A 23,577-nucleotide genomic window follows, 5' to 3' on the forward strand; every position below is an offset into this window, starting at 1 on the left:
GGTCCTTAAGACTTGTGGCCATGTTTAGTTTGACAAGTAGGTTTGATTTTGTCCCTTCTTCTCATAGCTGGAACGTTAGAAGAGAAGGAGATCACCTATGTGAAGTTTGTGAGGTCCCCCTACGTTCTGAATTTATCCAAAACAAAGCGATACTTTAACCCTGGGACGCCCATAACGGTTGTGGTAAGAGGTTACAGTCTTTCCGTCTAGTGATTGGCCATACGGTGACATTGTCCTCTACTGGTCTCCTGAAAGATGAGACCTATGGTCAAGTCGTAAACCAGAAAATGTAAAACTGTGACAAAATCTAGAAATATAACTTAGATCTGATCTAGTAGGACCTAAGAAAATATGGGCTAAAAAACATTTTCTGATTCTGTTTCTATTGAGAATATTGGACTGTCTACTAAAGCTTCAGTGTATTCCAAGACATAGCAAGCTGCTGAGTGCCGTCCTGTGACAAACCCAGCAGTCGAGCTATCCAATAGTTTTATGGCCTCTATCTCTGCCCAGTGTTCAAGCAAATTGTGTTAGACAATTGTTCCAAAATTTGTAACAAAAATTAATTACAATTCCGAAAACCAATTTAGACTATTAAAAAATGAATAAGAGATTATCTAAAGAACTCCAGAGTCCTCGAGTTATCTGCTCCAACGGCACCCTCACGCACCTTAGGTGGTCAAGACATTTGATTACCTGACCACTAATGTGTATGACCCATCAACAAGATAGTTGGAGATCCTCGAAGGCTTTCATTCAATCAATTCTCTGTGTTCTATGACAGGCCGAGGTCACCCATACAGACGGATCTCCAGCTCCTCAAGTCATGGTCAAGCTCTTCAAATCTAAAGTTCTACAAAGTTCACTCAAATCTGACAACTATGGGGTAACATCCTTTCAAGTCAACACGGACGTCAACCAGAAATCCTTTGAACTTAAGGTAATGGCACAAATGTACATATAAACTTCTCCATCTCCATCGACACGTTTGGGCGCCCTTTGCTTTCATTTGTTCAGATGTTTGCCTAAAAACAGGTATGGAGCAACGTTAGACCCGTGAGCAATCTAGAACATTGGCTCTCAATATGCCATACTTGTGCCCTTGAGGGTATATGACATCTTATGTGCTGACATTGGGATTTCAGAAGGTCCTAGCCTTGGGGGTACTATGCTGAGATATGTTTGAGGACCACAAATATTGAGAACCTCTGCTGCACTGTGCTATGTTGGTCACTATCTCTGAAGTTCAACCTTTAGCCACTGATTATATGTTTACTGAATACAGGTCACGGCAGGAGATGACGGTGGCCGCCAGGAGGAGCTGCTACACCTATCTCCCTATACCTCCAAAGCAAATAGCTACCTTTACCTGGATGTCCCAAACCAGATAATGAGCCCTGGAGAGAGTCTAAAAATATCATTGAAGGTTATGGCCGCCAATCCTACGGCAGTGAAAAACGTTTATTATATGGTGAGTCGATTGGGAATCAGATGAAAGCAATTGGCCCAAGTTTTTGGCCAATATGGAGTGCTTGATTGCCAGAACAAAAAGCGTATAAGGTAATCTGAATGACTCTGTCAATAAGCAGGTTTGGTAATGGAGGGAGCCATGTGCCATGAGAACCCATTATATGAATTTTCCAAACTCGACAACATTTAAAAGAAGGACCAAGGGTTGGTCGAAAGTGTAAAATGTAATGAAAATCTTCCATTATGTGTTTTTGGAGTAGAGTTCATCTAGGGATCTGTGAATGGTCTCCGATACTGAAACATATTTTCAGATAACTAGGGGAGGTGAATATAGACTTTTATCTGTAACATGAGCCTTCTCTAGGCCTCCAGCAACGCAAATACAGATGTCAATAGCTTACCCATCCTCTAATGAAAATGAGATGACTCTGCACATCCTGTCCCAGTCTCTATAGCAGAGCTAACAAATAGAGGAATGAAAAAGAAAAGTAGCTGTGTTGAGTAACTAATCTAGTGGCCGGAGTAAAAAAAAAAGCATTTGTCTAGAATTTTATTCATGTGGAAAGTCATATAAAATTATATATTAATGAGATGACTCTGCTCAATATGTCCCAGTTCATACAGTAAAACTGACAAATAAAGTAATGAAAAAAGGAAGTCCTTTACATCACCTGCACCCTTTGTATCGATTAGTCCACTCTTATTGTTACATTTAGGGTGTGTTTACCCACTCTGACCCAACGTAGACAATATAGATACCATACCATACGGTTTGTCCCTTGCTCTCGGGGTTCGGTTCAATTATTCAGTTTACTCGAATATCTGATCCTATACTTACTGCTTTATCTTTTTTCTTAGATTCTCAATAAAGGTCAAATTCTCGAATTGAAGTCCGTTGCCGGACAAGAATTCATGGTGGCCAACGTATTTGTCACACCCAAGATGGTCCCCTCTTTCCGTATTATCGCCTACTATTACATGGCCTCTGAGATTGTGGCCAATTCTGTTTGGGTGGATGTTCATGATGTCTGTGAAGGCAAGGTAACTCCAACATCTCAGGTTCTACATGTTTTCCCAGAAGATTTTATAGGTGAATTTATTAAAGGATTATCTATTTGTTTTAGCTTGAACTCAGTACAAATGTGAATGACCGTCTAGAGCCGGGGCAATCCTTCCGACTCACCATAGAAACAGATGATAAGACATCCGTATCTCTAAATGCGGTAGACACAGCCGTGTACCTCCTCAACTCCAAGAACAAGCTGACCCAAGGCAAGGTAGGCCGATACCTAATATATAGTGCCTGGTCTCCATGTATTGGATGACATGTCTGTCGTTGGTTTTATATGGTATTTGTTCTCCTCCATGTCTTCCAGGTGTTTAAGGCCATGAATGACTACGACCTGGGCTGTTCCCCTGGAAGTGGAAAGGATTACAAGTCTGTCTTCATGGATGCAGGAGTAGCTTTTGTCTCCTCGGTGGGATACAGTGATATGAGAGGTGATGGAAAAGCCATTTATTATATACAATGGAAGTGGAAAATGTTTGATTACAATGAAGAGAATGGTGATTTAGTCATGGCATAGTTAAGTTTTACATGGTGCCGGCACTCTATACGTATGATACCAAGAATTGTCTCTTACAGATGTGTGTCCACTCCACTTGACCATGATGTAGTACAAAGTCTCGGTACTACAAAGCTCACTATCATATCATTGCAGGGTTCTTGGTATGGCCCTTGGAGACTTGCACCTCCATAGCTTATAAGATGAGGCCTAGGAACCTCATTCCCACAGTCATATCCTTTGTGGGTTCCATCAATCATATGGTGGAAGAAGCAAGTTATCTGTAGATGAGGTTGGAAGAAGACACCAGTCCATCAAGTCCAACCTATAACCCTACAGTGTTGATCCAGATGAGGCTCATGCCAATTGCCCAATTTCAGGGGAAAAAATTCCTTACCGACTCCAAACTGGCAATCAGTATAAAACCTTTGATCAACTTGTCCGTAACAAAATTCAGAACCCAAAACCCATAGTTATATTTCCTGTCTCATTGTCACGTATTTGGGTGTTATTTTACCACAGCAAACAAGCGGTATTATAAAAAAATATTAAAATTAAAATTTGTTTTCTTGTGCAAAATCTGTAAGAAATAACAAGAATTCTACACGCTTTGTATTGTATCATTTTATAAACAATTTTACAAATGTCAGAAATATTTAATAGAACCATAAATTTAAAAAAATTGGAATTGAAGAAATTTATAATTTGGGGAAGTTTTTTTAATTTTAACCAGTAAATAAATCAAAACAGGATAAAAGGTTGCAAAAGGTGTATTATAGAAATGGCAATAACCAAACCAATGGAGTTTGTAGTTGACTTTTAACTTTTTGTTTAATTTCCTTGTAGATTTTGGCTGTAAAGTTTCTCAGAGGAAGAAAAGATCTGCGGACTTCAACGCATTGGCAAACCAGAAAGGTTAATTTTATAAAATGGATGAGTTTTGGACGGGTCTCCTATGATAATACTGCCCAACCAAGGGTATACTGTAGGTACCACCGTGAGGGGCTACCACTCCCCATGCCACTCTTTGGTGATACCTCTTCTAGGACTCTCATTGTTAGCTTTTTGGCTCCAATCAGTTCAAAACCTCAATATTCATATGAATCAGAGAGCCCTGCTGTTTTCCTTGAAGTCTTTGTAGACTTCGTCACCTATGTTATCTTATTCTATCTCCCCAGTAAACCAATTCCAAACCCAAAATCTCAAGCAATGCTGTATCACCGGGATGAAGGCACTGCCTCCTCGCATGGAAAAAAAATGTGAAGCTCGAGCCAACCGCATAGAAGCTAATGAATGCCGAAAAGCATTCCTTGACTGCTGCAAATATGCCGAGGAGCTGCGCAAAAAGATCAAGCTGAATAAAAAGAAGGATATCATCGGAAGAAGTAAGAAACATTAGGGAATGTTAGTTTATTCCAAAGTGACGTCCAGGCTCCTAATGATGGCTACAAAAAATGGAGCAGGGCTCCAAGAATAAAAACAAGGCGGTCACTTTACCCATGCAACATTTCAGCTTGGCTCAATGGGATCTTTCTCGAGACTTGGCCGGAATAAGATCCCATTGAGTTGCATGTATGGTACTCCATTTCTGCACAACTGGCAAGGACCACCATAATGGCACTACTGGAGTAGGAAGGGATATTAGAAATCTCAGCCATTACCTTTAATAGTGTCCACAAAGATGACTATCACTCTACTGGTGACTATTTTGTAGGGCAACAAGAAACATAGTGTCTTCGAAAGCCAAGCCAATGCCAACTCTGCGCTGGCAATGGGGGATTACCTCCATATAAGACCTAACTTATTACAGATGAGTGTCTATGAACTAAGCACAGGCATTGCTTCACAAAAAAAGCCACTTATAGGGGGCGCTAGAGATCACGTTTTAACTAAAGCAATCAGGGCTTGTAGTTGGGGGCATTGAGTCAGAGTCAGGCCAGTTTTGGGTGTAATCGGAGCTGGAAAAAGTTACCAACTCCGGCGTCAAGACAAATTGATGAACTATTTTTAATGATATTATGGAATGATTAATATTGTAGAATTGATTAGATATATGGTTTGTTACATATGTATTTGAGGAGCTTTACTGCGTCTCTGGCCATATATGTCCGGCATTTATCAAGGAGTCGGCGTCAGAATCAGTTGTCGGGGTTGACAGCTTGGCCTTCTGACTCGACTGCCCCGAAATTCCGTATTGCACCATGACCTACATCTAGATACAAGGAATGTATGGGTCAGTGTGTATATATATATATATATATATATATATATATATATTGTTCAGTACTGATCACCGTCTCACCAACCTCCCTACAGCACAAATTGAGGAAGAGGAGGAGGAATTCACAGATGAGACAGAGGCGCAGGTCCGTTCATCTTTTCCAGAAAGCTGGTATTGGAGAACCATCACCGTCAACAAGAAACACAAGTATGGTCACTGGCGTCTCATACTTTACTTTTCTGTCCATCTTGGGTCTGACTCAGATAATAGTGTGATGTCTACTTATTTCTCTTCCCATAGTGAGATGATATCGGTCCACGATTCTCTCACCACATGGGAGATACAAGGTGTCGGTATGTCGGAAGGAAAAGGTAAGGCGATCTCCAGCGCTCCATAGCTCCTAAACGCACTCTTTCTACCGCCATATACATAAAATGTAGAGCCTGACACAGTGAGGAGCTCCAATGATCTCATGGTCTTCTCATGTCCGCAGGATTCTGTGTGGCTGAGCCTGTCAAAGTCACAGTCTTCAAGAAATTCCACGTTAACCTTCGACTCCCTTATTCCGTGAAGAGGTTTGAGCAGATGGAGCTGAGGCCGGTGTTGTATAATTACTATGAAAAGGAAATAAAGGTGAGACCAAGGACGTGCCAGTGGTCATCTCTACTGTCATGAGGATACCACATATTTTGGTTCACACCTACATTTGTGACCCAATTGGGGCCGTTCCTGGTGGCCTGGTGGGTTATTTTATAGTCTCTGGTAATCTGGTAGTTCCTGATGGTCTAGTTGTGTATTACAAAGTCCCTGGTTATCTGTTGGCCCATTTCATAGTCCCTGGTGATCTAGACAGTTATAACATAGTCCTGGTGATCTAGGACTTCACGTTCCTCTTGGAGCCTCTCGTGCCATTTTACTGACCTATTCGCTCCATTCTTGATGCAGGTTAAAGTTTCACTGGACAAGTCAGAAGAGTTATGTATCGCCACCACACCCGAAGGAGACCCAGTAGAGCGAATTGTAACAGTGCCAAATAACTCCGCTATAGCTGTCCCATTTGTGGTGGTGCCCATTGGAAAGTCAAACCCTATGGTAATAGTGAAGGCCCTAGGACAACATGGAATATCTGACGTTGTGAAAAAACCTCTGCGAATTCTGGTGAGGTGACACAAGACATCTTACCTGCCAGTACTCCTTAGTTATTTTTACCATGAGGCTTTTCAGCACGATAGACCTGAGATTCACCAGATTTTCTTTTCCTTAGAGGGAAGGAGTCTCAGTCCTTGAAGAGAAAACCTATATGGTAGATGCCAAAGGTAAGGCATGGGCATCAAGCGTTGGTAGATATTGTTTCCACATACCATCATCTATCTCTGTATACCTGTCCTTCATGCTTGGTTCCGAGAGTTGGATACCCAATGTTAAGGGAATAGTTATAGGGGTGGCCGAGGTAGCATTTGCTACCGGACCTGGACCTTAAGGGAGTCCCAAAGGTCTAAACTATTCTAAATGTCACATGATAAATATAAACTCCATTATAGACTTTGCATTGGGATCCAGGCCTCTGCCCAACAGTCATGACCTGGTGGCCTATCCTAAGAGTAGGCCATCGATATCAAAGTCCTAAAGAATCCCTTCTATGATATCATCACAATGGAAGACTCCCAGGGAAAGCAGATCACCAATATTGGCCAAATATTAACTTGCTCCGTCTTCAGCCTTCAAGGAGTTGTGTCTTCATAACGGAAAAAATAAGACTATTCTACTCAAGTCTCCTTGAAGACTCCTGATAACCTTTACCTTTATATTCTCATACCTCCTGCAGTGAGAGCAAGAAATGAGATCATAGTCGATGAGGAACTTCCATCAAATATCATCCCTGATGGAGATTTCCGCTCCAGTGTCAAGATAAGTGGTGAGTAGACCGGCAGTGAACTGGAAAACCATGTAGGTTCCTTTTATCTCATGGAGGTTGTGTGGCTCAGACTTCGGTGCAATGCTCATTGTATGATCTATTAGGTGTTGAGAGCAGCGACAACATCTCCGACCACATTACAAAATTGGTTGTCACCTCTCAAGTTCATTCAGATCTTGGCCTGATGGACATATCCCGTGTCCCCGTGGACAGGTTTATGACCTTAAGCAATATTACATATAATTTTCTCCAGCAGGTCCAGAGTCAGCACCCTGTCAATCTGGGCAGGTGTCAGGGCCCACAGCTCCTAGAGGGGCCCACAAAAGCCAAGGAGCAAGTGCTACAGATTTCACATGGCACATGCCGTTTATGTGTTTTGGCATGGGAGCAGGGAAGGGTGTTGCCGGCCCTGTTCTCCAGCTTTGGTTTGCGCCGTTAACCCTTTGCTTGTTTCCTATTACAGTGGACTCTCCCATAAACACCATAAACAACAGCCTGAGCAGTGATGGGGTCAGTAGACTCATCCGTGTCCCATATGGCTGTGCCGAGCAAACAATGATCTCCACGGCTCCTGGGGTCTATGCGCTGCGCTACCTAGATCACACTGATAAGTGGATGATGCTACCACCTGACCGCAAAGACGAGGGGCTGCAGAACATGAGAAATGGTATTGATTTTCTACGTTACCTATACGTATTACGTATTATACATATGAGGACCATACTGTGATACTGGCCCTGTAGGACCAAATCTGGATCATCCATATCAACTGGAGGTTGGCACGGCCACAAGACGTTTGGGTGGATTTTCATATTTCTAACTTATTGTTGCTCCTCACCTCCTTGTGAAGAATCAGGGCGTAGAAAGAGATTCTGCCATTCTTGGAAACCCAGCTTCAAAAATTCCATATTTGGTGGCAAGGTCTTACAAAAATTGAGTATTTTTCTGTATCATTTGTACTGTTAGAATATATTACAAACAATATTCATGTTGGCTCCTTTGTACATTGACTTGTTGTCCCCAGGATACTCAAGGATATTGCAGTACAGGAAGGAAGATGGATCCTATGGCGCATGGCTGCACAGGCCCAGTAGTACCTGGTAAGATCGGGACGTCTCTAGTCCTCTATATTTCTTCTGTATTACAATACATACCTTGCACACACCCATCTACACAGTTTAGGATATTTAAAATTAGATAAATCCACCCTCAGATAGACAACACTCCACTGATTCATTATCTATTAAAAAAAACATGAAGCCATATTGGAAAAGTCATGTATCAACTCCATGTATCGGTACTTTGTAGAACCACCTGTACAGTAATAAGGCTCCGGGCCGTGAAGGGGAAGACATATTGAATAGAACATGGAACCTTGAATACACAATCTTGCTGCCTACACACACATCAGATGTGCCGTGGTTGTCTACATAAAAACTCGTAATATCTTTTAGGTTGACTGCATTTGTGGTTAAAGTCATGTCCCTCTGCCGGAAATATATGGGAGAAGTGGTGGTACCAGAAATCCGGCAATCTGCCACGTACCTCACCACGAAGCAATCTGACACTGGAGCTTTCATGGAGACCACTCCAGTAATCCACAAAGATATGATGGTATGATGGAGCTGAACCTTTGTTCAACCTATCGAATGTCTAACTTACATTTCCATATTCTTCACCTTTTGGTCTTGGTCTTCCATAACATGGCATTTTAACCCTTGGTGCTATTCCAGTGCCTGGGCATGGGTGTCCTGAGTTTAGACGATCGGTGTAGTAGTATAACTGGGCAAAATCAATGAAGATGACCAACTATCTAGTAATTCCCCAAATATTTCATTCTTCTACAATGGGTTCCATGCTAGGTCCATGCAATGGATTTGAAGGAATGAGTAGATAGAGGCTTTTTCACTAAGTTTCCTTGTCTAATGTTGTTGGGTTTAAGGTCCACATTCACTACATAGACATGAAATCAGTCACACATAAGTAGGAGAAACTCAGCTCTCGAAAGGTCCTGTTTAGAGATGAGCGAACACTGTTCGGATCAGCCGATCCGAACAGCACGCACCCATAGAAATGAATGGAAGCACCTGTGACACTGACTTTGCCGGCAGCTGGCTGGGGTCACAGGTGCTTCCATTCATTTCTATGGGTGCGTGCTGTTCGGATCGGCTGATCTGAACAGTGTTCACTCATCTCTAGTCCTGATCCTTGTTGTGGAGATCTAGACAATGCTTTGTTAGAAAGAGTACTACCACTCATCTGTAGCCATACTGTAAGTCAAATAGATCAGGTCCTGCTCTGTGTCATCGGAACAGAACGCAGTGGAAGCCCCCACAGACGGAAGTACATCGTGGAATGGACTCAGATGACACTCGATGTAACTTCTAGTGTCATCCAAATGTATTCCACTGCAAACCTGGCCCCATATCGGATGAACACTCGGTCATCTACATGGGGCCTTAGGATGTCCAACAAACTAGAGACAACCATCTGCAGACTACTCATCCGTTTGTGGTTGACTCGAGGAGATGTCTTTGAAGCAGATCTTGGAAGGTATTTGTCCTCCTTCTGGAGATCCAGGTGTTGTAGGGAGGTTCATAAACAAGATTATCGAAAAAAAAGGATACAAAACTGATGAAGTGCAAAAGATCAGAAACAGTGACATCTACAGATAGGCGTTAAGGGTTTGGTTGATGTTTCTAGTCTTGTCTTAATGGGTTGGCTATTGTCCTTTTAGTGTCCCCAACTGGACTATTTCCACCTATGGTCTTTCGTAACGTCATAATTTGGGACTAGAAGTTCTGACTCCTCTAACTAGTCACTAGGCTATGAAAACGTTCTCTCATTACTGTATGAAGGGAATCGTCAACTACTTTGAGTCTCATTGATACCATAAGAACAAAAATGAACACACTGTAGGAGAACCCTCTAGACTCTACACTTTGTTCTCTGTATCTAAACACATATCATCCATCTAGGGCGGTGTTGCAGGAAAGACTGCGGATGTCTCTCTTACAGCCTACGTGTTGGTGGCTCTCCATCATGCCAAGGATGCTATGCCTGAAGATGATGATAAAGTGGTACGTGAGCTTTCGTTGCTTCACTGGTTGGAACATTTACATAGATATCATATGATCTACAACATCACTTCTTCCATCATTTGCAGAAACGCAGCATTAGTGCCGCCATAGACTACCTCCGCTCTTCATTAGAGAGTGTCAAAGAGGCTTACCCATTGGCTGTGGCTGCTTATGCCCTCAATCTCGCTTCTAGCGACAAAACGTTGAAGGACACAGCGTACAGAAAACTCATGTTTACGTCCCAGGAAGACCTTGGTAAGTAGCATGCTAATTGTCAGGGGAAGGCACCTAGAAATATAAGAAGAAAATGATTGGTTGGATGGGATCCATCTGTTGGTATTTGCAAGTGTGCTGGGATTTCCTGCTGTGCTAGAGGGAGATGCAACTATTTTGTCACAATTCACACACATATAGTCTATGTAGAATATGACAGCACAATTTGATGCTATTATTAATTTTCATGGAAAAAAGTTATGAAAAATTTGTATGAATTTCATAAGATCCTAGCCATAGTCTCACCGGTCAAACCTGCTGTAGAGACTGATGAGGAACCAGGGTATATAAAAAAATTGGTTCATTACTCCCCTTGTTTGCTGTGTTTAGAGGGGTGTTATGGGATCTTCAGTTTTTGGGCGGTATAAGGGAAATGGTGCTTCAAACTAGATCTAGCTTGGTCCTAATGCGGACAATTGTATGAATCTAATTTAGGGGGGGTCCATGGGATAGTGTCAAAAATGTGCAAAGGATTATATGGCACCTTGAAGGTCACTTTTTACGTTTTGGAGGAAAAGTCAAATGCTGCCGATTCTGATTTTTTAAAAAAAAATTCTTTCATTCATAGAAAAGACGAGTCTGCACTTTGGTCCTTCCGGGACTGCCCTTGCAGTGGAGGCCACATCGTATGCATTACTCACTGCCCTGCTCCAGAAAGATTTACGCAGTGCCAAGAAGATGTACGTTTGGCTGTCAGAGCAGGAGAATTATGGTGGAGGATTTAAGTCTACACAGGTTAGTCTTTGGACCAGATGGAACCTTTCCATCAGTCACTAGTTATCTAATATCTTATTACATATTGGCCCCCTTTGCGAAAACCATTCCGATTCTCGGCAGATATTTCCCATTTTTCCATACTATGGAACCACATGCCCTCCATGTGCATTCATATAGTGCGCCTATATGGCATCATGAAGTATTCACCATTGGATACCATATTATGGAGTCATTTACACCTTCAATGTTTTGTCTAATTTTCACTCATAGTGGTGATGTTGGGGAACATCTGCAATAGGGCCGCCCTACAGATTACAGCTGAGGATTATCTAAAGCAGAAACAAACCCATTAACCATTATAGAGTCTTCTTCTTATATTGTCTACCTCTAGGACACAGTGATGGCCCTGGAAGCTCTCTCGGAATATTGGATTAAGACTTACACAACTGACAAGATGGAATTAGATGTGGAAATCAACTCTCTGGAAAAATCTCTAAAGCAGCAGATCAAACTGAGGAGCGATGAGAGTGTCCAAGAAGAACTGGTGAGACGTGAGGATGTTTGGTTTAAGGATGGATGAACTGGAGATGACAGTGATACTTCTTGGTTAAGAGAGTGATAGGATTCATGTAAAAGAGTGGTAGGTCCCACTAAAGAAAGTGCTCAATCCCATTCAAAAAGATGATTGTTTCCAATCAAGAGATTGGTAGGTCCTGTCCAAGACAGTGATAAGTTCCAATCAAGAAGGTGATAAGTCCTATTCAAGACAGTGATAGTTCCTAGTTAAGAAAGTGGTTGCCCTAAGTCAAAACAGATTTAGATCCTTTTAAAAAGAGTGCTATGTTCCAGTCATGAAAGTCATAGGTCCTAGTCAAGAGAGCAGTAGGTTCTGGTCAAAAGAGTGATACGACCCAGTCAAGAGAGCGGTAGGTTCTGGTCAAGAGAGTGATATGACTCAGTCGAGAGAGCAGTAGGTCAAGCGAGTCATAGATCCCAGTCAAGAAAGTGTTTGATCTCATGAAGATAACTGTTCCTAGTCAAGAGATTGGTAGGTCCTTCTCAAGAAAGTTCCTAGTTCCTAGTCAAGAGAGTGATATTTCCCATATTCCCAATCAAGAGAGTAATTGAGTCAAAAGTGTTAAGTCCCAGTAAAGAGCGTACTGGGTCCTGGTCATGAAAGTTATAGTTCCCATTCAAGAGAGCAATAAGTTCTGGTCAAGAAAGTGATAGGTCTCCGTCAAGAAAGTAACAGGTCCTAGTCAAGACCTCATACAGACCATGGCCTGTGCTAGAATAAAAAAGTTATCCCTATTAAACCATATCTGCTCTTTCTTCGTTTATATGGTGTGTACAGAGGAAGGTTCTTGGGCAGACCATCTTTGTTCATCCTACACCTTTCTCCCTAGTCTTCCATGTCTTATACATTGTACAATATGACTTGTTGTCTTTCTTCTGTTATATAAATGCTCCGAGATTTCCCGTGATGGATTGATGACACAGAGCCATTAAGAGTAGCATTGTTTCTGGAAAAACCTTACAAGTACGATTATTCTATGTCTTCTAGAGATCGATGGGGACTAAATTTAGGGTCAAAGTGTCTGGAAAAGGAACCGGCGTCTTAAAAGTAAGTATGGGGGAATAGTGTAATGTGGCGCGCATTGTATTGGCGACCATGTAATAGATGGAAGGGCCAAGCTTGCTGTAGTACGGGCTAAACCAAAAAAAGTGGTTGTTGATTGATGTGACTTTGCTTGTAGGTTCTGAAGATGTATAACATCATACAAGTGGAGAACACGACCTGCTCAAAGCTGGAGCTTAGGGTAAAGGTGCATGGAGATGTTAGAGATGGTGAGTTCTTCATATCAGAACCTGGTGGGGTTTTTTTACCTATGGAAGACGGCCCAAATGTCCTAAGGGTGCCAATACTTTTGCACAATACAGCTTGTCCTCACTCCGAGGTACCATAATGAAGGTCCAACTCTCAATGGTTAGACATCATCCAATCCGTTATAGCCATTCGATTTACATCTAAAGATCCGAGACTAAAAATTAATGACATGTCCTTAGGGCAAGCGATTAGATTGAGGTCGGAGGGGTCTGACACTCGCCCCATCACCGACCATCTGTCCTGAGCACAGTAGGCAGAGCAGGTTAACGTAATTTTGGTATTCAAGCTTTCTTGTTCTTCTGCGCTTCTCTAAGTTGAAGGAGATGACTATGAGGATTATGACGATGATGAAGAGGCCATGTCGGATGAACCCAGGACCAACATTGATTGGCACGACCTCAGGACCAGAGCGCGGAGGGAGGTCTCCCAGCCCAAAGAAAAAGATGTGCAAGTCCTGTATGAAGTATGTCTAGGGTAAGAGGAAAGACCGGGCCTCATAGCAAACATTTAACTTGGGCTCCACATAGTATAATGCCCCTCTTCCTGGAACCTACATAGTATAATCCCCTCTTTACTGACCCCACATAGTATAATGCTCTCTTTATTGGATCCCACATGGTATTATGCCCCCTATAATGGTGCCCAAACAGTATAAAGCCCCCTTTACTGGCTCCAATGTGGCAAAAAGCCCCCTTTATAGGCCCCCACATAGTAAAATGCCCCCTTTCCTGGATTCCACATGGACTAAAAACCCCTTTCCTGGTCTCCCACACAGAATAACGACCCCCCTTACTGAAGACCACACAGTATATTGCCTCCTCATTGGCCCCCATATAGTATTTTGCCTTGTTTACTGGCCCTTTACTGGCCCCCCCACAGTATAGTGTCCTTTACTTGGCCCCTATGCAGTGAGTTTCCCACTTTAGTCGCCACCTATACAGCAAGTACCCTCCATACATTGACTTTAGGCCACTACCTGCTGGATTACTTTAGGAGGTAAAGTCCACTATTCACTTACCGCTCCCGACACATGCCCACGGCCTCCTCCACTTCCCCTTCAGCCTCCAGGGGGTCCCATGCATTGTTCAGCATTGGGATGTGATGTGTGGGTCACGGGGTTCCCTGGAGGTATTACAAAAAGACAGCAGGGGGCTGCCCTAACGCCTTATTAGCACATTCATGCTTATACATGCCATACTGAAATGTATTATAGCACCCATGATACTCTGTGTTCCCATACTATGTCTCTATATGATATTTAAACTTGTCTGACAACCTCCATGTTGGCTGTAGTGGTGGTCATATTGGTTGTCACCAGGCTTTTTTGGAAAGTTTCTGGAAATTTTATTTCATTGAGTTTTTTAAAATTTATTTTTCTATTAAATATGTATTTCCAGGAGAAAATCCCAGGCTGCGCCATCCGGTATGGTGATTGTGGATATTACGATGCTCAGTGGGTTTGAGCCCAGCACTCAAGATCTGAACAAGGTGAACCATGATTGGCTATCGTAGGCCATCAATGTTTCGTTGGTCGGGGGCTGGCCTATGGGTTCCCAGTGATGAGTAAGGTGTAGGGCCTGGGATGAGGAGCGGTACCAGGCATGCCGATTGTCTGGATGATGTATAGGTTAACAAAGACGTGGGCGCAGCCATCTGGGGAGTTGGGCCTCCACCGATCGATCACTAATGGATTTTTCCAATGGATGATTTTGATGGGACTGGCTAAATTTTTTATATAAATTAGGGCCTGCTGACTCTCCCTGACCGATATACCAAAATTTGCAAAAATTTGCATTAAAGTACCAGGTAGTCCCCAACCCGTTGACTTTCAGATGGTGTTTGCACAAATCCTTCCCCTTTTTGGGTCCCAAAATATAAATTTTGCCAGGAACGTAACTAAAATTTAGGACATTTTCAAAAAACTTTGGACTGTTGGGGCTATGCGTTCACACGACTATCCAGTGTACGGTTATTGTCATCCCTTTTCTGTTCCTTACAGCTGAAGGACGCTCTGGAGAGTTACATCAGTCACTATGAGATCCACGGAGAAAGACTCATCATCTACTTCGATAAGGTCAGAACAATAAACCGGGGGAAAAACAAAATTATAATCCAGCAATAAATTATGTCCATGGTTCCAAAAGAGTAGATGATGGGAACTTGGGCACGAATCTTAGTCAAATTTTTAAAGGAACACTCCAGATAAAACTGCTAAGATGTCTCATATCTGGTGAAGGGCCTGAGGGGCGGAGCATGATACAGAAATGCAAATAAAACCAGAGAGAATCTGTGTCAAGCTCCTCCCCCTTAGCATTACCAGGGGTCTTCCTTTCATAGTATTATGACAACTCCCACCCGCTACAACATACCTCCCCTAGTTCTCCATATCCCTTGTCCATTCTCCATCTCTTTCCCAGGATCTCCAGACATCTTTCTACACCTTTAATGTCTCTTCTTATTCAAGGTCTCCGATATCATAGACTGTGTGACCTTTGAAGCCGTCCAGAAAGTGAGGATTTCCCCCCTGCTGCCGGCATCTGCCATCTTGTATGATTTTTATGAGCCAGGTAAGAGATAGGAGGGCAGATGAAGAGGGGGGCATTAAACTGGGGGTGCAGATGAAGTGAGACATTAAATTGGAGGGGGCAGATGAAGAGGGACATTAAATTGGAGGGGGCAGATGAAGGGGGACATTAAATTGGAGGGGGCAGATGAAGAGGGACATTAAATTGGAGGGGGAAGATGAAGAGGGACATTAAATTGGAGGGGGCAGATGAAGAAGGACATTAAATTGGAGGGGGAAGATGAAGAGGGACATTAAATTGGAGGGAGAAGATGGAGGGGACAATAAACTTTAGTGTCAGATGGAGGAGGACATTAAACTGGGGGGAGATGAAGTGGGACATTAAATTGGAGGGGGCAGATGGAGGGGACAATAAACTTTAGTTGTCAGATGGAGGGGGACATTAAACTTGGGGGAAGATGAAGTGGGAGATTAAATTGGGCTAAAGATGGAAGGGGGTATTAAACTGGGATGGCATATGAAAAGGGGCATTAAATTGTGGAGGCAGATGGGGGAGACATTAAACTGGGAGGAAGATGAAGAGGGAAATTAAATTGGGGGGCAGATAAAGGGGGATATTGAACTTTAAATGTTGAGAGATCCTGCAGAATTGTGAATACAGCTCAGAGGTAAATCTAAGTGTAACTCAATATAAAATAATCAATGTAATAAGAATACAAAGTGACTCAATACTTGATATAGATCGGATCTGTATGAAAGTGAATTGGAGGTCAGAGTGGACATTGCCTTTAACCAGTGGTATATGACCCCCCTCCATGTGCCAACCAGACTCTTCTAAAGGTTTATTATTGTGTCCAACCATTGTCTTCCTGCAGAAAATCAATGCAGAGTGTTCTATGGAGGCCCCGAAAAATCCAGCCTGATAACTAAGCTGTGCTCAGAGGACTTGTGTCAGTGTGCCGAGGGTAAGTGTGTACTGCAGCATAGGTGCAGGAACTTACTGATATGCTACGGTGCTGTGCAAAAGTTTTAGGCATGCATGAGAAAATGCTGCAAAGTAGGAATGTTTTTAGAAATAGAAGGGTTAATTCCAATGGGTTAATCCCATCAATATTTGGTGTGACCTTTGCCCTATGGAGGAGGAGTCCTGGAAGTGATGATACGGCCCCCACAGATATAGCCCTGATCTCATCATCATCCAGTCTGTCTGGAATGACATGAAGAGACAGACGGATTGGAGCAAGTCTACATCCACAAAAGATCTGGGCTTCGGGACGTGATGGAGTAAACGCCTCCCCAGAAACCAGGGGGCTGCATACAGGGTCTCATCTATATACGTAGTACAGTATAGAGTTACTGGCTTGCGTTATGTAAGCTTCCGGCAGTACAATAGACCTGTCATTACAAGGATTAACCAAGAGCTGGTCTTGAGGGTATATATGTATACTTAGGTCATTAATATGACATTGTGGCGGGCTGTCACCTCGCACCCCAACCAGTTTCTTCACATACCACATCTGACAGTGTACAGCAGACCACTCCACTGCAAACAGGAGCTGATTTGCAGTTCACCCATCCTCTTATTTATGAGACGACTCTGCTCACTCTGTCCCAGTCTATACAGCAAAACTGAAAAGTGAGTTGCCAAAAACAGCAAGTGTCAGACAATTGTGACAACTCTAGTGGTCAGTATGAGAACTGCAATGTTTCAAGATGTTTTACTGATGATACATTCCCTTTAGCAAGTTCATAGGATTGTACTCAATGTTGGAAATTGGCTGGACCCCTCAAAAGCTAAATATAGCATTCAGAAGGTCCTTGGTATATGGATAATCTAATAAAAATCAGCTAAAGTTCCCTGATTACTTCTCATTACTCCACAGGATCGTGTCCCACCAGGCGGCGCTCTCTGGACTTGAAAGAAGATCGTCAAGAATTTGCCTGTTATTCTCCAAGAGTAGTATATGGTGAGATAAGTAACCTGGGGCAGAGGGTAGAATACGAGGGAAAATCCTGGATAGATATTGGGGACAAGCAGAGAACCAGTCAGGAGTCATTCTAATATAGAACTGGTATAATGTTATTATTTATACTGGTCCCTGAAAACCTGAGGGGGGAACCCTGATCACAACCCTGTATGCCTGCCTGGAAGTCAGTCTGCTGCCCAGCATGAGCAACAGGATACTACATAACTGATTACAATACATGTCCTGTTTAGAACACTTATCTTTAATACCTGCAGTTGTCAGGGCATGCTAGGAGTTATATTTCCTACAGAGCCAAGACTAGAGATGAGCGAACAGTGTTCTATCGAACTCATGTTCGATCGGATATTAGGCTGTTCGGCATGTTCGAATCGAATCGAACACCGCGTGGTAAAGTGCGCCATTACTCGATTCCCCTCCCACCTTCCCTGGCACCTTTTTTGCTCCAATAACAGCGCAGGGTAGGTGGGACAGGAACTACGACACCGGTGACGTTGAAAAAAGTAGGCAAAACCCATTGGCTGCCGAAAACATGTGACCTCTAATTTAAAAGAACAGCGCCGCCCAGCTTCGCGTCATTCTGAGCTTGCAATTCACCGAGGACGGAGGTTTCCGTCCAGTTAGCTAGGGGTTAGATTCTGGGTAGGCAGGGACAGGCTAGGATAGGAAGGAGAAGACAACCAACAGCTCTTATAAGAGCTAAATTCCAGGGAGAAGCTTGTCAGTGTAACGTGGCACTGACGGGCTCAATCGCCGCAACCCAGCTTTCCCAGGATCCTGAATGGAATACACTGTCAGTGTATTCCCGTATACCCGATATATACCCCCGATACCCGTTCCAACGGTGTGCCCCCCCACCTTCACCCCAGAAATACCCTGCAAGTCCCCTAGCAATAGAATTGGGGCTATATACACCCACTATTTTTGCTACTGCCATATAGTGCCATTGTCTCACTGGGAATTCAAAGAATATATTGGGCTTACATATAACTTCAATTCCAGGGAGAAGCTTGTCAGTGTAACGTGGCACTGATGGGCTCAATCGCCGCAACCCAGCTTTCCCAGGATCCTGAATGGAACACACTGACAGTGTATTCCCGTATACCCCATATATACACCCCAAATCCCCGTTCCAACGGTGTGCCCCCCCACCTTCACCTCAGAAATACCCTGCAAGTCCCCTAGCAATAGAATTGGGGCTATATACACCCACAATTTTTGCTACTGGTATATAGTGCCATTGTCTGACTGGGAATTCAAAGAATATATTGGGGTTATGTGCACCCACAATTTTTAATACTGGTATACAGTGCCATTGTCTGACTGGGAATTCAAAGAATATATTGGGGTGACGTGCACCCACAATTTTTGCTACTGCTATACAGTTCCATTGTCTCACTGGGAATTCAAAGAATATATGGGGGTTATGTGCACCCACAATTTTTAATACTGGTATACAGTGCCATTGTCTGACTGGGAATTCAAAGAATATATGGGGGTTATGTGCACCCACAATTTTTAATACTGCTATACAGTTCCTTTGTCTCACTGGGAATTCAAAGAATATATGGGGGTTATGTGCACCCACAATTTTTACTACTGGTATACAGTGCCATTGTCTGACTGGGAATTCAAAGAATATATTGGGGTGACGTGCACCCACAATTTTTGCTACTGCTATACAGTTCCATTGTCTGACTGGGAATTCAAAGAATATATGGGGGTTACGTGCACCCACAATTTTTAATACTGGTATACAGTGCCATTGTCTGACTGGGAATTCAAAGAATATATGGGGGTTACGTGCACCCACAATTTTTAATACTGCTATACAGTTCCTTTGTCTCACTGGGAATTCAAAGAATATATGGGGGTTATGTGCACCCACAATTTTTAATACTGGTATACAGTGCCATTGTCTGACTGGGAATTCAAAGAATATATGGGGGTTACGTGCACCCACAATTTTTAATACTGCTATACAGTTCCTTTGTCTCACTGGGAATTCAAAGAATATATGGGGGTTATGTGCACCCACAATTTTTAATACTGGTATACAGTGCCATTGTCTGACTGGGAATTCAAAGAATATATGGGGGTTATGTGCACCCACAATTTTTACTACTGGTATACAGTGCCATTGTCTAACTGGGAATTCAAAGAATATATTGGGGTGACGTGCACCCACAATTTTTGCTACTGCTATACAGTTCCATTGTCTCACTGGGAATTCAAAGAATATATGGGGGTTATGTGCACCCACAATTTTTAATACTGGTATACAGTGCCATTGTCTGACTGGGAATTCAAAGAATATATGGGGGTTATGTGCACCCACAATTTTTAATACTGGTATATAGTGCCATTGTCTGACTGGGAATTCAAAGAATATATGGGGGTTACGTGCACCCACAATTTTTAATACTGGTATACAGTGCCATTGTCTGACTGGGAATTCAAAGAATATATGGGGGTTATGTGCACCCACAATTTTTAATACTGGTATACAGTGCCATTGTTTGACTGGGAATTCAAAGAATATATGGGGGTTACGTGCACCCACAATTTTTAATACTGCTATACAGTTCCTTTGTCTCACTGGGAATTCAAAGAATATATGGGGGTTATGTGCACCCACAATTTTTAATACTGGTATACAGTGCCATTGTCTGACTGGGAATTCAAAGAATATATGGGGGTTATGTGCACCCACAATTTTTAATACTGGTATACAGTGCCATTGTCTGACTGGGAATTCAAAGAATATATGGGGGTTACGTGCACCCACAATTTTTAATACTGCTATACAGTTCCTTTGTCTCACTGGGAATTCAAAGAATATATGGGGGTTATGTGCACCCACAATTTTTAATACTGGTATACAGTGCCATTGTCTGACTGGGAATTCAAAGAATATATGGGGGTTATGTGCACCCACAATTTTTAATACTGGTATACAGTGCCATTGTCTGACTGGGAATTCAAAGAATATATGGGGGTTATGTGCACCCACAATTTTTAATACTGGTATACAGTGCCATTGTCTGACTGGGAATTCAAAGAATATATTGGGGTGACGTGCACCCACAATTTTTGCTACTGCTATACAGTTCCATTGTCTCACTGGGAATTCAAAGAATATATGGGGGTTATGTGCACCCACAATTTTTAATACTGGTATACAGTGCCATTGTCTGACTGGGAATTCAAAGAATATATGGGGGTTATGTGCACCCACAATTTTTAATACTGGTATACAGTGCCATTGTCTGACTGGGAATTCAAAGAATATATTGGGGTGACGTGCACCCACAATTTTTGCTACTGCTATACAGTTCCATTGTCTCACTGGGAATTCAAAGAATATATGGGGGTTATGTGCACCCACAATTTTTAATACTGGTATACAGTGCCATTGTCTGACTGGGAATTCAAAGAATATATGGGGGTTATGTGCACCCACAATTTTTAATACTGGTATACAGTGCCATTGTCTGACTGGGAATTCAAAGAATATATGGGGGTTATGTGCACCCACAATTTTTACTACTGGTATACAGTGCCATTGTCTGACTGGGAATTCAAAGAATATATTGGGGTGACGTGCACCCACAATTTTTGCTACTGCTATACAGTTCCATTGTCTGACTGGGAATTCAAAGAATATATGGGGGTTATGTGCACCCACAATTTTTAATACTGGTATATAGTGCCATTGTCTGACTGGGAATTCAAAGAATATATGGGGGTTACGTGCACCCACAATTTTTAATACTGGTATACAGTGCCATTGTCTGACTGGGAATTCAAAGAATATATGGGGGTTATGTGCACCCACAATTTTTAATACTGGTATACAGTGCCATTGTCTGACTGGGAATTCAAAGAATATATGGGGGTTATGTGCACCCACAATTTTTAATACTGGTATACAGTGCCATTGTCTGACTGGGAATTCAAAGAATATATGGGGGTTATGTGCACCCACAATTTTTACTACTGGTATACAGTGCCATTGTCTGACTGGGAATTCAAAGAATATATTGGGGTGACGTGCACCCACAATTTTTGCTACTGCTATACAGTTCCATTGTCTGACTGGGAATTCAAAGAATATATGGGGGTTATGTGCACCCACAATTTTTAATACTGGTATACAGTGCCATTGTCTGACTGGGAATTCAAAGAATATATGGGGGTTATGTGCACCCACAATTTTTAATACTGGTATATAGTGCCATTGTCTGACTGGGAATTCAAAGAATATATGGGGGTTATGTGCACCCACAATTTTTAATACTGGTATATAGTGCCATTGTCTGACTGGGAATTCAAAGAATATATGGGGGTTACGTGCACCCACAATTTTTAATACTGGTATACAGTGCCATTGTCTGACTGGGAATTCAAAGAATATATGGGGGTTATGTGCACCCACAATTTTTAATACTGGTATACAGTGCCATTGTCTGACTGGGAATTCAAAGAATATATGGGGGTTATGTGCACCCACAATTTTTACTACTGGTATACAGTGCCATTGTCTGACTGGGAATTCAAAGAATATATGGGGGTTATGTGCACCCACAATTTTTAATACTGGTATACAGTGCCATTGTCTGACTGGGAATTCAAAGAATATATGGGGGTTATGTGCACCCACAATTTTTAATACTGGTATACAGTGCCATTGTCTGACTGGGAATTCAAAGAATATATGGGGGTTATGTGCACCCACAATTTTTACTACTGGTATACAGTGCCATTGTCTGACTGGGAATTCAAAGAATATATGGGGGTTATGTGCACCCACAATTTTTGCTACTGCTATACAGTTCCATTGTCTCACTGGGAATTCAAAGAATATATGGGGGTTATGTGCACCCACAATTTTTAATACTGGTATACAGTGCCATTGTCTGACTGGGAATTCAAAGAATATATGGGGGTTATGTGCACCCACAATTTTTACTACTGGTATACAGTGCCATTGTCTGACTGGGAATTCAAAGAATATATGGGGGTTATGTGCACCCACAATTTTTAATACTGGTATACAGTGCCATTGTCTGACTGGGAATTCAAAGAATATATGGGGGTTATGTGCACCCACAATTTTTAATACTGGTATACAGTGCCATTGTCTGACTGGGAATTCAAAGAATATATGGGGGTTATGTGCACCCACAATTTTTAATACTGGTATACAGTGCCATTGTCTGACTGGGAATTCAAAGAATATATGGGGGTTATGTGCACCCACAATTTTTAATACTGGTATACAGTGCCATTGTCTGACTGGGAATTCAAAGAATATATGGGGGTTATGTGCACCCACAATTTTTAATACTGGTATACAGTGCCATTGTCTCACTGGGAATTCCACAAATAATTTGGGGATTCATTCACCCTACATCTCAGGCTCTTGCCATATTCACCCAGGTTGTCAGTGCTGCACCAGCTCGTTCCCAGACAGCTCGGCCCGAAAAACGCGTTACCTATATAGAGGATTTGGACAATGAAGACAACATGTTCTAAATCTAATGTCTGCACCTTCTCCAGAATTAAAATAAAGGCAGCGTTTAACTTTCAAATAGCACTGCACAAAGGAAGAGCTTATCAGCTTGTCTCATGACATGCTACTGAAAAGTTTCATTTGTGTATCTTAATGTAAATATAGTTGTATAAGCTTTTTGGGTTTTAGGCACTGCCAAGTTATTTATTACCACCCACTCCCTTATAATGATGATGACGCCAAAGTCACTGTGGGTGTTCAGAGCTCACAGCTTTGGGTGACATTTGTCTTGCTCTCTGTCGGTACCAGCTGTCTTTTTGGATACCGTAAAGTTATGTTGACTTTATTAACAGCTATAGAAGCTTTAGCCAGGTTGTGACGGTGTGTAACCCTAACAACACTAAGTGGGATACACATTAATAGT

The 23,577-nt window shown here is 42.4% G+C and overlaps 1 protein-coding gene across 1 annotated transcript in view; it reads left to right on the forward strand.

The window, feature by feature from the left end:
* LOC142184432 (complement C4-like) overlaps window positions 1-23,577 on the forward strand; it is a 45,689-nt gene that overhangs the window by 13,038 nt on the left and 9,074 nt on the right. The window contains exons 10-38 of the mRNA XM_075259295.1: window positions 68-183; window positions 785-940; window positions 1,286-1,471; window positions 2,329-2,511; window positions 2,595-2,747; window positions 2,847-2,970; window positions 3,882-3,950; window positions 4,214-4,420; window positions 5,352-5,463; window positions 5,557-5,627; window positions 5,750-5,889; window positions 6,202-6,414; window positions 6,521-6,572; window positions 7,082-7,171; window positions 7,635-7,838; window positions 8,196-8,271; window positions 8,626-8,785; window positions 10,150-10,251; window positions 10,338-10,506; window positions 11,093-11,259; window positions 11,633-11,785; window positions 12,806-12,865; window positions 12,999-13,089; window positions 13,444-13,603; window positions 14,527-14,617; window positions 15,129-15,203; window positions 15,594-15,696; window positions 16,529-16,618; window positions 17,537-17,620. Coding sequence (XP_075115396.1) covers window positions 68-183; window positions 785-940; window positions 1,286-1,471; window positions 2,329-2,511; window positions 2,595-2,747; window positions 2,847-2,970; window positions 3,882-3,950; window positions 4,214-4,420; window positions 5,352-5,463; window positions 5,557-5,627; window positions 5,750-5,889; window positions 6,202-6,414; window positions 6,521-6,572; window positions 7,082-7,171; window positions 7,635-7,838; window positions 8,196-8,271; window positions 8,626-8,785; window positions 10,150-10,251; window positions 10,338-10,506; window positions 11,093-11,259; window positions 11,633-11,785; window positions 12,806-12,865; window positions 12,999-13,089; window positions 13,444-13,603; window positions 14,527-14,617; window positions 15,129-15,203; window positions 15,594-15,696; window positions 16,529-16,618; window positions 17,537-17,620 — 3,657 coding nt within the window. The remainder of the gene's footprint in view (window positions 1-67; window positions 184-784; window positions 941-1,285; window positions 1,472-2,328; window positions 2,512-2,594; window positions 2,748-2,846; window positions 2,971-3,881; window positions 3,951-4,213; window positions 4,421-5,351; window positions 5,464-5,556; window positions 5,628-5,749; window positions 5,890-6,201; window positions 6,415-6,520; window positions 6,573-7,081; window positions 7,172-7,634; window positions 7,839-8,195; window positions 8,272-8,625; window positions 8,786-10,149; window positions 10,252-10,337; window positions 10,507-11,092; window positions 11,260-11,632; window positions 11,786-12,805; window positions 12,866-12,998; window positions 13,090-13,443; window positions 13,604-14,526; window positions 14,618-15,128; window positions 15,204-15,593; window positions 15,697-16,528; window positions 16,619-17,536; window positions 17,621-23,577) is intronic.

The sequence above is a fragment of the Leptodactylus fuscus genome, chromosome 11, assembly GCF_031893055.1.
Source record: "Leptodactylus fuscus isolate aLepFus1 chromosome 11, aLepFus1.hap2, whole genome shotgun sequence".
Classification (NCBI taxonomy): Eukaryota; Metazoa; Chordata; class Amphibia; order Anura; family Leptodactylidae; genus Leptodactylus; species Leptodactylus fuscus.